Raw genomic sequence first — 14,370 nt, 5'->3', positions numbered from 1 at the left:
CTAAAATACAGCTTGTAGAAAGCACCATATAAAAAAATTTCTGACACAGGCAAGCGAAGTTGCATGCAGTCCTGTTGTGTTTCTGATGCAGTGATGTTGGGATAGAGGAGCTTTAGCCAAGTGGTGCGTGGATCTGCTAACTGGTTTGGTTCCAGATTGGTTATTGAAGGAAATCATTCACTTGGGAAGAAAAGGCAACAGCGGTTATGTGAATAGGAAAACATCTGATGCTGTATTCCAATTTGAGTAGATATACTAAAATAGCTGTGCACTGCTAATAAATACTGAAGTTTCAGTGATCGATAGTTGTAGTTAATTTGAGGGTTAAGTGCTGCGTCGGACTAGATTAATTCTTCCCAGTGTTTGACATGCTCTCTTTCTTATAGGTATGCAATCACCCAGAGCTGTTTGAGCGACAAGAAACTTGGTCTCCATTTCACATCTCCCTAAAGCCATACCGGATTTCAAAGTTCATCTACTGTCATGGACAGATCAGGGTCTTTAACCACTCACGGGACAGGCAAGTCCATTTCCTCTCTGGCTTAACATATTTAATATTATTGCTAGACTTACTTTACCTTTGTAAGTGCTAATTAACTCCCTTACTTGATGTACTTACATGACATTGGCCAAGGGATGCATTCATACTTTACTTTTGTTCATTCGGCTGTTAAGCATCTGATATCTGATGCTCTTTCTTGGTGGAATCCTGATCATCAAATATCCGTGTGAATAAGAAAGTCAGGAAAAAAGAATTTAGAGTTGTTGCTGATGATGTGTAATAAATTATGCTTTAAAAGAATTCTTACCAAAAAAAAAAAAAAGGCCAAAAAACCAAAAACCTCTGGTTTCCCTTCAGTGAGTTTTCATGCTTAAGGAAGCTATCGGTATCTGTCTGTTGTGACATGGTGTATTGGTGCCTTGACAGCTTGTAATGCTTACCTTGGATGAACAGAAGCTGCTTGAGTGCAGTTTGCTGTTTTCTCTGACTGTGGAAATTCTTGATCAGTTTTGTCTGCATTCAGTTATGAGAAATGCTCGTGGCAGAGATGAGGAAGCCACGTTTGAAGATGAGACTAATTGTTGTACAGTGTAAAATGCACCAGAGCGATGGCATGGCTCGATGTCAAATTAACAGTAGTGCACGTGGACTGGTGATGCTTTTCTCTTACTGCCGTGCAATTCCAGATATTCAGAGTGCTGAAATATTTGCAGTGAAGCATGGAAATTACTCTGCATCTTCTGCTGATTGTGTGATTGAACATTGTATGTGTTAACACCTTCTCAGTGATACTGTTTGGTTCTATTGCTCTCATTTTCAGGTGGTTACGGGTTTTACTTTCGCCATTTGCACCAGACCACATCCAGCAGTCTCTCTTCCATAGGAAGGGTAGGTTTACAGTCCTGTGTGGCAGGTGGGGTTGCACGCTTGCATGTAATGTTGTAATAAGTCTTATTCAGGGGAAGGACTGAGAGGCCAGATCAATTGGTCCTCTGAGATAATCTGATTGGAACTTGTCAGAATTTTGTTAGCATTTGTACTTCTACATATATTTCATTTGCTTTGTGAGGAAAGGATGGAAGCAGCTGGAAGAAAAATAAACTATGACAACTTGTTAGTTACCACTTAATGCTACTGCAGTCTCTTGTTCCATTCCTTCTGTCTTGTTTTAACTTGCTTCAAGGGATTAATGCTGCCTTTTTAGTCTAATGTCAATTTTTCATGGATTCAATTCAGAGAAATCTTGGATTTGTGTTGGTACATTCTGTATTATATGTTGAACTGCCAACTTGTCTTTCAAGTAAGAAGTGGATGAGATGCAAGTGACCCAACATCTAATCTATGAGCAAAAAAAACCACAAAAGCTGCTTATATTGACAAAATTTATTATAGATCTGCCCCCCCCCCCAAAAAAAAAAAAAAAAAAAAGTGCTAATTGGATTGCTCAGCCGGTGGGATGGGAAAAAGTTTGGGAGAAAAAGCAAGAGAGGTACTGTACTGGCTGTGTTACAGTGCTGAAATCTGCTAGCACGGACGCATTCAGCTGTCCAAACCCCTTTTCAAGCGGGGACAACCAGGTGCAGCTACTGGAGTCTGCACTTGTCTGTAACTCTAACTTCCCTGTGTCTTGCTGATTATTCTGGTTTCTGTTTGGTTTGGCATTCGTTATTGGCTTTTTCTTGGGGACCTTTTTTGGCGTGCTGTTGAAGGAAAATAATTTTGAGAATACAATTTTTGTGTAGAAGTTAAAAAATAAAGAGAGATGAATGGTACTGGGGATATGCGGTGCACATGGGTGGGCCTGAAAGGCCTTCTTCATGAACAGAGGGACATACCTCTCCCGCTCCCCATGCTTCAGCGCAGTGTATCCATCATCCTCACTGTCTATGTTGCATCCTTATCCCCATGCTTGCATTTCCCCACCCCCTTCCAAGGCATTTGGCTAGCTGGGTGAGAGGCAGCGTGTTTGGGTCAGCCATCTGGCTGGTAGGGGTGGGGAGTCGCGAGCGTGCACGCTGCCTGTTGATCCTTAGTAAGTGAAATCAATGTCCTTACTGGTTGTGTGTGGCCTAGGACGTGTTTCTCAATAAGTGCCCTTCTTTTGCCAAGACTGGAAAAGAAACGGGAACTTGGAGTCAGGCAACAGTGATTCAGACTAAATTTTCAGTATTTCTACAAGAACTAGGTTAAATTAGGATCTCCTCTTTTTTCACCTAGATTTGCCATATGTCAGAGGATGTGTCTCCAATTAATAAAGTTCATTGTTTTCAGCTGTGTCTGTGAAATGTGTTGGCTTAACTTCAGTATTTCTGTGACATAGGCATCAATGAAGAAAGCTGTTTTTCTTTTCTCCGGTTTATTGATGTCTCTCCAGCGGAAATGGCAAACCTCATGAATCAGGGACATTTAGCCAGGTGAGGACAACTTTGGGTTTTTTTCACTTTTTAGCAATTGTAGGAAACATACAGGTGATGTTAGGGGCATCTCTCCATAAACCTGCATTTTCCATGCCTCCTAATACTTCTATTTGTCTGTCATTATCTAATATTATAGCAGCTTCTAGAGTGTTCCTCCAGCTATAGGGCATTTGTGCAAGGCAATTTTTACACCTCTCAAAAGGAGAAGCCCTCTGTAACAAAGATTTAGCATTGTAAATAGAGAAGATGGTCAAAGGGCAACAGAAGAGTTTGCTTAGGATGACGCTGTAGGTTGCTGGCGTTATCAAGCGCAAAATCCAGACTTTGCAGTGAAGTGGCCTTCCAGTGCTTACCAATTGCACTTGGGCATGTTTTAACACATGCAGAATAAACTTGTGTTGTGGTAGTTGTTCTTCGGCTCCAAGCCATACTTTCTACTTCCACATGTCCTACTTCTTAATACGAAATGGAATTTCAAGGCGTAGACTTGGGATTAAGGATTTTTAGCACTGTGACCTGTATTATCTTGGAAAGGGAGATGATCTGTTTAAGTTCTAGTGTACTCTGCAGTGGACAGTACTCTGACTGAAGTTAGATAGTCACTATAAGACATCTGCAATTAAAAGCAAGGCTTTATTAGCAAGAATAAAGGTGTTTTGCTTAGGGCTTTGTAAGTGTAATATTCTTTTATTGTTGTGGTTATTTTGGACTTCTGTTTCTTGTCTGTGTTCCAGTAACATCACACAGATTTCTCTTGATCTGTCTGATCTTTATGATAGATTCTGCATTCATTATACAGTTTGTTACGAATAATTTATATATGGAGCAATTTACAGAGAAGTCAGAGTGTGATTTTAAGTAGCAGTGGCTAATTCAGGGTTGACCCTTTTAAACGAAGTGCTTCAAAGTGTATGCTAATTTAATCACTTAGATTCAGTTAAGCCACCTTAGAAAAAATCAAAATAAGCATAATATAGTTGGAAGATGTCTAGCAATACTTATTTCCTTTGTCAGGAGACTGTAAGGCTGAAACTCTGAGAAAAACCCTGTTTGTTTCAAATAGTTACATTGTAAATATGTTCAAGCCTTTCTTTCACAAAGCAGCGAACTAAATGTGTCTACTCTGTTCTCTTTCAGATGGTTAGCGCTCTTCCTGTCTCTGAAAGCATCCTACAGGCTCCATCACATGCGCTTCTGGATGGAGGCTGAAGGGGAGAAACAGCAGGGGTCACGTTTTCTGAGGAACAGGGATTTCTTGCTTGATGTAAATTTCCCGCTGTCTTTCCCTAACTTGCACAGCTGCACTTTGCTGCAGGTAAGCAAAATTTCTGTGATGTGAAGACAGTTGCAAATCCTCGTGAGTCAGAAACGATGAAAGCATTTCTATCCTTATAAAACAGAAGGGGAAAAGCTCTATTAGGATCGCTATTATCTGCTTTATTGGATATAGGTAATAAAGCTCAAGAGTGCTGAACAGAAAACTAGTTTAGCTACTGTCTTCCATACATTTCAAAACTTGCTATAAAAAGTACATGAGTTGAATTAGAAGCCTTACAAGTATTGCCAGGACAACAGAACTAGATACTGGAGGAGCAGAACTGGATTGATGATTTGTCAGGGATGGATTCTACATGTAAGCTTAAGAGTTTAGTAGTGTTTTTCTAGATGCAAGGTGCTTGTCTTCTGACTGTCTCTAACACTCTTCTCAAATTCAGTACATCACTGCAGCAGCTGGGGAAAGCAGAGACTTCAGCCTAGCAGTATTTCAGAGTTGGTGGACAAGCATTGTTAATGGTGTCTTTCTACTCTGAAATTTGCTTCTGCTGCTGTCTGGTAGACTCCAGATGTGTTCCCCTTACTGTGTAATGCAAGGTCATTTTCTCTATAATCTTTTGCCTGGGATGTGTGTGAAGGTTTTGTCTTTTTATGACTAAATTGCTGTTGATTTCCTGAGTTAGATTACAGCTCCATTGATTCGTTTCACTGGGAAGTAAGTTCACAAAAGTGCTAGATAGAGTCAGGAAAGCATCTAGGGCAGTTAGCAGATACGCAGTTAAAAAATCTTTTCTGAAACAGTGAGATCGTGCCAACTTTCTCTAGGGAATATTGCTTCTGCTCATGAGTCTGGAAGGGGAAAGGAGATAGCCAGAATTCAACTGAATAGCGTGTAGAGGAAGTTGAAATTGAAGACGCATAAGCAGTAGGAAACCAACCTTGGACTTGGTGTCATGTTTTGCAGCGTTAACAGCAAAGCCAACAAAACGAGTCCTCCTAGTTATCAAACAAAGAGCAAGCCAACTGAGTGCGTATGCCAGTTAACTCTGGCTGTGCTGGTGTTTAAATATTCCATGTTCCCGTGCCTGGCTTGCTAAAATGTCTGTTACATGGATTTGCTTTCAGTTACTTTTTTTGAGATTACATTCAGCTGTTTGATTAGTGACGGTGCAATGCTTGTCTCTGAAATTACACTGTAGCTCTGTCCTCTCACTGGTATAGTTAAAGAAAACTTGTGTGGTGACCTAAATGTTGCAGCCTAACAGTAAAGGATAGAAGGCGGTGTCAGAAGTTGAATGGTGCCTTCCGTAAGTGCACACATTTTTACAAAGACAATCTAGGTCCTTACATAGCCTTTGGGTTAGTGCATGTAAATATTAAAAGGAAAGTAATTAACTTTTCTTGAAGAACAGAAGGTGAGTTAACATTATAGATACTAAATACAAGATGTGGGATATGCACATGTAGATTTTAATGTTAACAATGAAACGTGGAGCATTTGGATAGGCTACAGACCCGCCTGTACCACAGCCTGGCAAGACTTAAATGTGTAACTGATTTTCTCCAAATAATTTCTGTTCTTTGAGGAAGTCATTACTTGTGTCTCAGGGGTGCTGGTGCTGTGACTGCATAGCTAGTGACCGGTGTAGCTGTAAAAGTGCCTTTTACACAGAAAACAGCCAGCTGAGGAGCAGAGTTCATCAGTGTGTGCAATACAGTGCGTTTGTGATAACCCCAGTAAATCTAAAGGAAGTTCAGCCCTACAGTTATGACAGGCTCTTTAGAACTGTTTTCTAACCTGCATGTCAGACAAAATACCACTTGAATGACTTTAAAATAAGCTGTTTGCAGAATTTTGTTTGCACAGCTTCCCTGTCTAGAATGCCTTTTTAAAAAGGTGCAAAACCGAAGGGGGAGTAGAAAAACAAACTGCCCTTTACATGCCTGTCTTTTAGCTGCATGGGTCATCGTGAGTGAAAATGAACTAACTTTTTCATCCTCGCCCAAATTTGAGAAACTTTTTCAATTTAAAATTCCCTGAGGCTTCCCCCAGGGCTTCATGAGATAGTGACACATAGGGAGCGAGGAGGGGGAGAAACAGAGGAAAAAGGAAATGGTATAAATCTGGCTTTTCTTAACTGCTTAGATCAGCATTTCCGATAGAAGAGACAAACTATGAAAGTAAGTCAGTAGACAAAAAAACACATTTATTTTTAATGGATCTTTCTGAAATTGAGGTAACATCTGTCTAAAGATGGTGTGAGTTTCTTCATGTGAACACAGAAATCCCTTGCAGCGCAAGGTCTCTTCATTCCCCTTACTCAGCACCTCCACAACGTATTAATTTGTATACATTGATTTAAATTAATATAAAATCTGACCTGTTGAGAATGAACCCTTTTCTTCTTTGCTTTCCTAATTTTCGTTCTTCTAAAAAAAATCAGGTGTGTTAATGAGCTTTAGATGCTGGTGGCAGTCACCCATGTCTATATGCAGCTCTGTTTGCAATATAGGGAAGCCTCTTTCAACACTTTGGATTGTGTGGTTGTAGTAAATATGTACATTCTTATTTTTTAACAGTCCCCCTCTTCAGTTACTGGCTTTGCTGTACTAAGGTATATGGATCCGTTTCAGAGCTGTGGCTGTGTTCAGTTCTGTAACTTTACCTGCCCTTTTCCATGTGTGTGGCTGACGGGAAGCAGGTTTCCGCTGTCCCCGTTATATCTGGTGTCTGCTCTGTTCATCAATACTTAATGGCTGCGTATGTCAGGGAATTCAGAGAGGGATGTTTGTGACCTGCTTGTAATTTGTACACAGGAAGCATGGCCATGAAAACCAGATTAATGCCTGTGTACGAGACCTGCTGCTAATACCGCGTGTAACAAAAATAATATTTTTCTCTTATTTTGGATATCTTCTTGGAAGGCTTCCTTTGTGTTTCTTCCTGGGTTCTAACTGGGCCATCTTTGATGGCTCTTCGATACTGCTTTCCAAAAGAGAATTAAATAACAATCTTGCATAGGTTTGGAATTACAGTTTATTAGCTTCCTCTCTATCCATTTCTTGCATTCTCATTTTCCAGGAAATAAAGCTACCAAGCTCTCTGATGGCCGTGGCCGCAGCCAGCGAGTGCCTGCTGTCGTAAGGCACGCTGGAAAGCCTGGCCACTGCGTGCGGGGCCGACTGCTCTCCGTAACACCAGCCGCAGTGCCTGCGTGGGCCGGGGCGGGCAGGAGAGGGGCTCCGAGCTCAGGCTGAGCCCTGCGTCAGTTTGGCCTCCTGCTCTGGCTGGGAAGGGGCTCGCTCTGGCTCCTGCTGTCCCTCCTTTGCTCCCAGCGCTGCGTCCTGCCTCTGCTGCTGCCGCCTTGCACGGTCACTGCCGGCTGAGCCAACTGCACAGAACTTCCCATTTTGATGGCCGTTGACTTTGCCCTCTGGTTCAACAGGCTTCTGGAGGGGAGGGACGGGTGGTGGAACTAGCACCAGCGGCACAGCCACAGGTCGTGGGACGGGACAGCTCCTTTCTAGCGGCGGCACGGGGGGGGGTTGTGGCCACCACGCCTGGCCCCCCCGAGCAGTAAGCTCGCGTTCCCAGCCGTTGCTGGCAGACACGGAGTCCAGCCTTGCATTCCCCACTCTGCTGGTTCAGCACACGGCCTGTTTTACCAGGTGGTGAGACGGATCACAGAACTGACTTGGAATGGTGGGGCAAGGGGTTGCTTTCATCTTGATCAGCGTCTTAACGAGCACAGACAGCTAGGCCAACAAGAAGGGGCTCTGTGGGCACAGGAGCGAACATGTGAAGCAGTGGTTGCTTAAGCCAGCGTTACTGGTGGTGAAGAATTGCCAGCTGAATAAGAGCCTGGTTTTGGGATCACTTCACGTTATCAGGGTGGCCCAAGCTTTGACCTGTGCTGTTTAGTCCTGCTGAGTGTCCATGGAAGGCTGTTGTCAGCTCTTTCTGCGCTCACCTTCTATATAGAAGAGCAGATGTTTGGTCACAGAGTATGAACTGTATTTTTGCCTGCTCCAGACCACAAGTCACACTGGTAGCAGCTGAAAGACGCCCTTACATGCTGGGATGGACTGGTTGTGTTTTGTAGGTGGTGCTAGCATGTATGCACAGTAAGACTACTTTTCTCCCTTGTCAGCAGGTTCCAAATCATACATGCTAGCCACCTGCATCTCACCCAGTGAATCTACGTCTGGAGAAAGGGCCCAGGATGTGTCATCCCTAATGGGCTGCTGCTGTGGATGTTTTCTAGCGTGTTTTGACATGTGTAGGAATGGGTATATCCAGTGTATGACAAGATACGAGGGTGTCTGCTTCTGTCATGTACCCTGATGTTTAGAACTTCAGACGCTGGGATTTTAGAAAATTGCAAGGCTCTGTAAAGTAAAAGCATGCAATTAATTTTGGTGCGTTAGGAACTGGGGCAGAACAATGACAAAGCTTTAGATACTGTTTACATTTTACTTAAGTGAATTAAAAGAACTGCTAGAACTGCCAGGAGGGCACATACTATGATCCTGTGGCAATGAGAGGCGTACCTCTTAACGGTTCTAAAATTATTGCTTCTTTCCTATAGTGTGCAGAATAATGCTCTGCATACTATAGGAAACAATTGTATATAACAATATGTAACAGTTGGTCACTACGAATATAGAAGAGTCAGAATAAAAACGTCAGAATAAAATGGCTTAGTCTATAAGCAGTTTATTTCATTGTTTGATGCAGGTTATTTACAATAAAAAAGGAAATAAATGATGCAAGCGCAGAAAATATAGGTTTCTGTTATTTTTCTGTTGTTTTCTGTTTTCTGTTGTTGTTGAGTTTGAAGAGCTCCCCTTTAAACTGCCACGTCACCTCGGTGCCCCCACTTTTGAGTGGATCTGTTTTTCTGTATCAAAAGGACATCAACAGTCTTGTGGCAAAGCCCAGGTTTTACACATGGGTGCGTTCACGTGCTGAGTAACTGTGCTAGCACCTTGAAAGTCTTCAGGATGAAATTTGGAGACATTTTGCACAGGAAAGTAAGAAGAGGTTGGAAGAGATCTAAGTCCAAAGATACCTATCCAGTCTCATTTAGTCTTAATTTTTTTCTGTGCCAAATTTCATTTTACCCATGCTTCAGAATAGATAAAGGAGTAGCTAGAGAACAGCTTGAGGGTCAGATCTACTAGAATATTCCTGTACTTCCTTAGTTATAAAAGGTAAGGTCAAAAGACTCAAAGAAGGAAAAACTTGTTTCTGGTTCCAACTGAGTGTAAAGGCAAGCATTGATACGAGCTATTCTAATTTCAACTGTTTCAGGATTTGAATGTTCTGATAATTATACAAAGATCCTATACGTTGTTGCTGCAGAAGATGTCTAGAGTTTCCTTTTTCAGAGAAATATTTCTCATGGGTGGTTACAAGATATGAGTATTTCTTTATAGATGTAGTAACTTAATTTTAATTTTCTTTTCAGAACCTTGTGTTCAGCAGCCACTGTAAAGCAGTTACTGGCTATTCGGATCATGTCATACATCGAAGGAGATCAGCTACCTCATGTGTACGATGCTGCCAGGTGACTGAGCTGCCGTCCTTCCTGTGCATAGCCAGTCCACGGGTAAGTCCAAGTTAAGTTGTAAATTATGTATTTTCTATTGTGTTTTAAATCTTGTTGGAATTGTGTCTTAGGAACAGGATGATCTATGACTTTCTTTTGGTTGGGCAAAGCTGCTGTGAGGATGTCCTTTTGCTACTGTATTCAGTAGTGGGTGTTTTCATAGAGGAAGTGTCTGTAATGTGTACTGAAGGGAAAAGGAAAGTTGTAAGATGCACCCAACAGGAGTTATTCTGAGATACACAGATTTCACTTTCTCTCCTAATACCAAAAGCAGTAAAATTATAGAAGAGATTATGGAGATTATTCCCCAGTAATCTAAGGGGGAGATGTAGGTATGATTTGGACAGCATAGGATGATTGTTTGGTCAACTGTGGTGGCAGAGGGGGGCTGAGGAGCAATGCTTTTTTGAAAACAATGTTCATTGTTTCTCCTTGTGCCAGTTTGTGCTCCAAAAAGGAAATGCCAAGTTGCGATATACAAGGATTACTTGAGTTGTCATTTTGCAAATCTTTGGGGTATTCAGTGGTACTGCTTGGGGTTGTCCATCATCTATTAATTGAATTCTGAAATTACTCGAGCTGAAGTTTCCAGGGCTGACAGAAGAGACCTTCATACATCTCAGGCTGTTGTACTCCATGTTGTCGGACCTTGACAAAGCTAGACAAAATGTACTTTTATGACTACACCATCCAGGCATTACGTTCTTTAGTCACCGTTGATGTTTTTGCTGTGGGCTTGATCAAATAGGGCCACACATGCAGTTAAACATTCACATCTGGAAAAGGGTGGCTGGCGAGTAGGACTCTGTGCTTGTTACCTACACGCTGCTGCTCGAGCTGATCCAGCTGAACATCTCGGTCGCGTATCACCTTCCAGTCACCGCACACTGCCTGGTTCAAAACCAAGCAGTTATTCTGAGAGTAAATTGTGAAAACCGCTTCTCCTTCAGATTCCTTTGACTGGTTGCTCTTTGTACCTAAATTTGCGTTACAGATGAAGAATATGTTGGAATACTTGCCCTACATCAGGAAGGGAGGAGAGGGGCTTAGGAGGCTACATATGAGGGGAAGGGGAAGGCTAGGAGAGATCATAGCTGACACTTATTCTTGTGAATAAAAGTTGCTTGTTTTGGCTTGGCTGGCGTATAAAAATGATTAAGTGGAGGCACGGCTTTTTGTTTCTAGGAATACAAAGACTCAATTTTACGCTTGCTAGAAACTTTTGGCAGGAGTGTAGAAGACCTGAAACAGCAGAAAGAGCACATATGTTCTCAGAAACGATAGCCTTCTGTTGTTGTTTGACCTGTGGTGAATTTTGGGAAGTTAATGGAGCGAATGATAGAAATAAGAGCGTGTGTTTATGTAGCAGCTATGGGGTGCTGGTGGGGGGGGTCAGTGTCGTAGCTTGCTTTCTGTGCAGGCCGTTTTCCCGAGTACAGTTAGGTCTCAATCACAAAAAAAGTAGTTTGGAGGATGGATCTACTATTGTCATTAAGAAGCCAATTAATTCAGTTTCAAGTAATATTGTTAGGTTTAGTTTCAGTAGATCCCAGTGGTGTCAGAGGTGGTGTGGTGAGAAGTGGGTTTGGGCATGTCATGACGTTGAATTTGCATGGAGAGAAATGCAGGAGGCGTTTTACAATTGCCCTAACTAAATGAAGTTACTGCATTTTTAAGGTGGCGATGCATTCATATATCCCTATAACTATATTTTTGATGTGTCTCTGAACTATGACAGTTACATTCAATCAGTTTAACAATAATGTGTTACGTACTAAGGACTGACGCTAAGCGTTGACAATAATATGTTTAGTACTAAGGACTGCCCTACTTTTTGTTACGAATAAACCAGAAAAACAAACCCGAGGAAAAAAAACCTTTAAAAAGTGCACCAATGCAAAAAGGAGAGAGGACCGTGAACAAGATTGGATGGAAGATTTTTTTGGTGTCTTTCAGAAAAATGTGTTGTGTTTTCTTGTAAGGCCATAGAACAGACCCAGGGCTCTACCCTGCAAGTGTGTATCTGCATTTAAAAAAGCGTGGAGCTGACAGTAAGGATAGTCTTGTCCTCAGATGTCAGTGTTACACAGGCTACACGGGAAGGTTAGTTCTTGTTAATGCAGAAGTTGCACTGAGGCACACAGAGTTCATCAAGATTGTCTCCTACTAGCTCTTCCTTTAGGTGAGGTATTACTGAAATACTTCTACAGTTTTATGGTGTGACTTTGTTTCTTTCTTAAAAAATCGTAGTGTATAAATCTGCATATTGATTTCAGCAGATGAGTCCTGTTTCTATGTCAGAAATTAGTCTGCTCTGTTTTGTATGTCGTGGTTGCCTGTCCCAGAGATGTCCTGGAAATGAAATACAAGTTATCTGTGCTTGGAAGAGTTCCTAGTTCCAGTCTCTCCAGTGCAGAAATACGAACTGAAATGCATGGTTAATAGCGTCCCTTAAGCAGCCCAAGCCTGTACCGTGTCCTTTGTGATGCACATCAGTGTTCAGGGGACAGACTTGCTTGCATTTTGAGAGGAGAGGTTTTGCACTCACACACAAGTTAGTCTTGTGCGTTGACTGCAGGTGGCAGTACAAGATAACATCAGTTCTCACAGCATCTTCTACCTAGTGGAAGTGTGCACAAAGCCTTAACACAGTCCCTTTCACTTTGCAAGGTTTTTGTGTGGCTGTGTGTATAGGCCTGTAAGCTGGTCTGACTTAAAAGTAGCTCTTGGCATCTTGCAAAACAATGGCTTTGCTATTATTGCTAAGGTTTTATCTGCTTTTCTGGTTTTATTTCAAGATGTACTGTAATTGTGCTCATGGATCCCTTTAAACAGTTGTTGGGCCCTTGCAAAGAGAAGGTTCTGTGAGATGAATTTGTTTCTATAAGAAAAGCTCTTGTAAAACAGGACTGGACCACAGGCTGCTACCCAGAAGGTCTTGCTTAATACCTTTTACTTTGAGTCAGTGGTGCAGCCAGCATCTAAGGTACCAGGCAGTCTCCCCTGAGGTATGGGTTGCTCCCTTCACCTTAGAATTCTAGAGTACAATATTTAAAACTGGTGGTATTTAAACGATTTTATTGCTGATCATTTAGTTACGCCATTAAAATATTTCCATTTGTATGGTATCATGTTAGTATGCAGCAGCTAATTGTGTCATGTTAGAGTAAGCTGGAACAAAAAATTAAACCCCCTTGAAATACATAAAAGCTTTTCATCTGCAACACAAAGATAGTTCTTTTACTGTATTTAATGTTTCAGTGGTCGCATTATCACACTAATTCCCACTCCTACTGAATCCTGCAGGAACTCCGCTGCTTACTGTTCCCCACCAAAACCTACAGACTCCGTACTGTTTCTTCCTACACAGCTCTGCTTCCTTTTTTAAAATGTGAAAACTTTCACAAGTTTGATTTCCTCTGTGTCCATTTTGATTTGTTACATTGCTTTCCGCAGTCCTGTAGGTAACGTCATTTTTTACACCGTTAGGATACATGACAATATTTTAAACTTACATTAATTTACATGGTTGACTTTTTTCTTAATTGTACTTCTGAAATAAAAGCAGTGATGACTTCTAAAGTAATGATACATTTGCTTCCTGAAGAATAAATCTACAAAGCATTGCCAGCACAACTTTTCTCTGTTATGAGGTTAATTTTCTAATATTACATGTTAGTTTCATTTTTATGTGAATTTACAACACCTTAAGTCGGTAGATAGTATGTGAAAGATTCTATTAGCTTTCTTTTGTAAACACTGGCCCCGGAATGTTATCCCAAAATAGACTTCTAATCAGAAAAGGTGGAAAGAGGTTGGTGATCTGCGTTTTATTGGGAAGAGCCAAACAGTGAATTCTTGTGTGTTAATTTTTGTGTGAAAGTGCCGTAGTTGTATTTGCTTTGGATCGTACTTTAATTCTGGGTGAAGTGTCTGAAGAAGGAGCCAGCAGAGCGGGCTGTCCTGGTGTGTGCCATGGCTTGGGTCCGCTCTGGGGTTTTATTCCTGCCCCTTACCCTGGTGAGGGAGGTAAGGGAAAGCTATAGGCTGTACAAGGGGCAGCCCTGTGGCTGGGACAGGCTCTTGACTGGAGGACCTCGTGGCCATCGGCGTGCAGCTGTTTGGCTGATGTGGACCTTCCAACTCTGGGCTCAGGTCTGGGTGGCTGGGGCAGAGCAGGGGGAGGCAGTGGTGGAGCCCTGCCAGGGTGGCTCGCACGACGTGCAGTCGGGGTTCCGTGTTGGCAGCGCGGGGCTGTCCAGCTGGGCTCTGTGTGCTGAAGCAGGTCATAGGGTAAGGGAGTCATAGGATGGTCAGAAGAAAAAGATCATCCTGTGCTCACTTCTGCTACTTCTGTGGCCTGCTTCTGTTCAAATCTGCTGTCAAGCCCAAGAAATGTGCTGTTCCAAAACAGCTGTTTTCATGTTCACATTTTTTCCCTTTCTAGTTTGTGTATCTTCCTAGTTTTAAATTGTCATGTGAATTTTTCTATTAAGGATGATACATAAATCTCATATCTGCTATGTAAATACTTGAATGTGAAGAGCCAATAAACAGAAAAAAA

General features: G+C 42.0%; 1 protein-coding gene across 4 annotated transcripts in view; it reads left to right on the top strand.

Annotated features, from left to right (window-relative positions):
- INO80 (INO80 complex ATPase subunit) overlaps positions 1–14,370 on the top strand; it is a 67,903-nt gene that overhangs the window by 29,127 nt on the left and 24,406 nt on the right. For all 4 annotated transcript variants that reach the window (XM_040600441.1, XM_040600444.1, XM_040600443.1 and 1 more), the window contains exons 21-25: positions 387–520; positions 1,323–1,390; positions 2,823–2,916; positions 4,057–4,234; positions 9,666–9,806. In XM_040600441.1, coding sequence (XP_040456375.1) covers positions 387–520; positions 1,323–1,390; positions 2,823–2,916; positions 4,057–4,234; positions 9,666–9,806 — 615 coding nt within the window. The remainder of the gene's footprint in view (positions 1–386; positions 521–1,322; positions 1,391–2,822; positions 2,917–4,056; positions 4,235–9,665; positions 9,807–14,370) is intronic.

Source organism: Falco naumanni, chromosome 7 (genome assembly GCF_017639655.2).
Source record: "Falco naumanni isolate bFalNau1 chromosome 7, bFalNau1.pat, whole genome shotgun sequence".
In the NCBI taxonomy this organism is placed as follows: Eukaryota; Metazoa; Chordata; class Aves; order Falconiformes; family Falconidae; genus Falco; species Falco naumanni.
The sequence above is the reverse complement of the archived record's forward strand: the minus strand, read 5'-3'. Positions and strand labels throughout refer to the sequence as shown.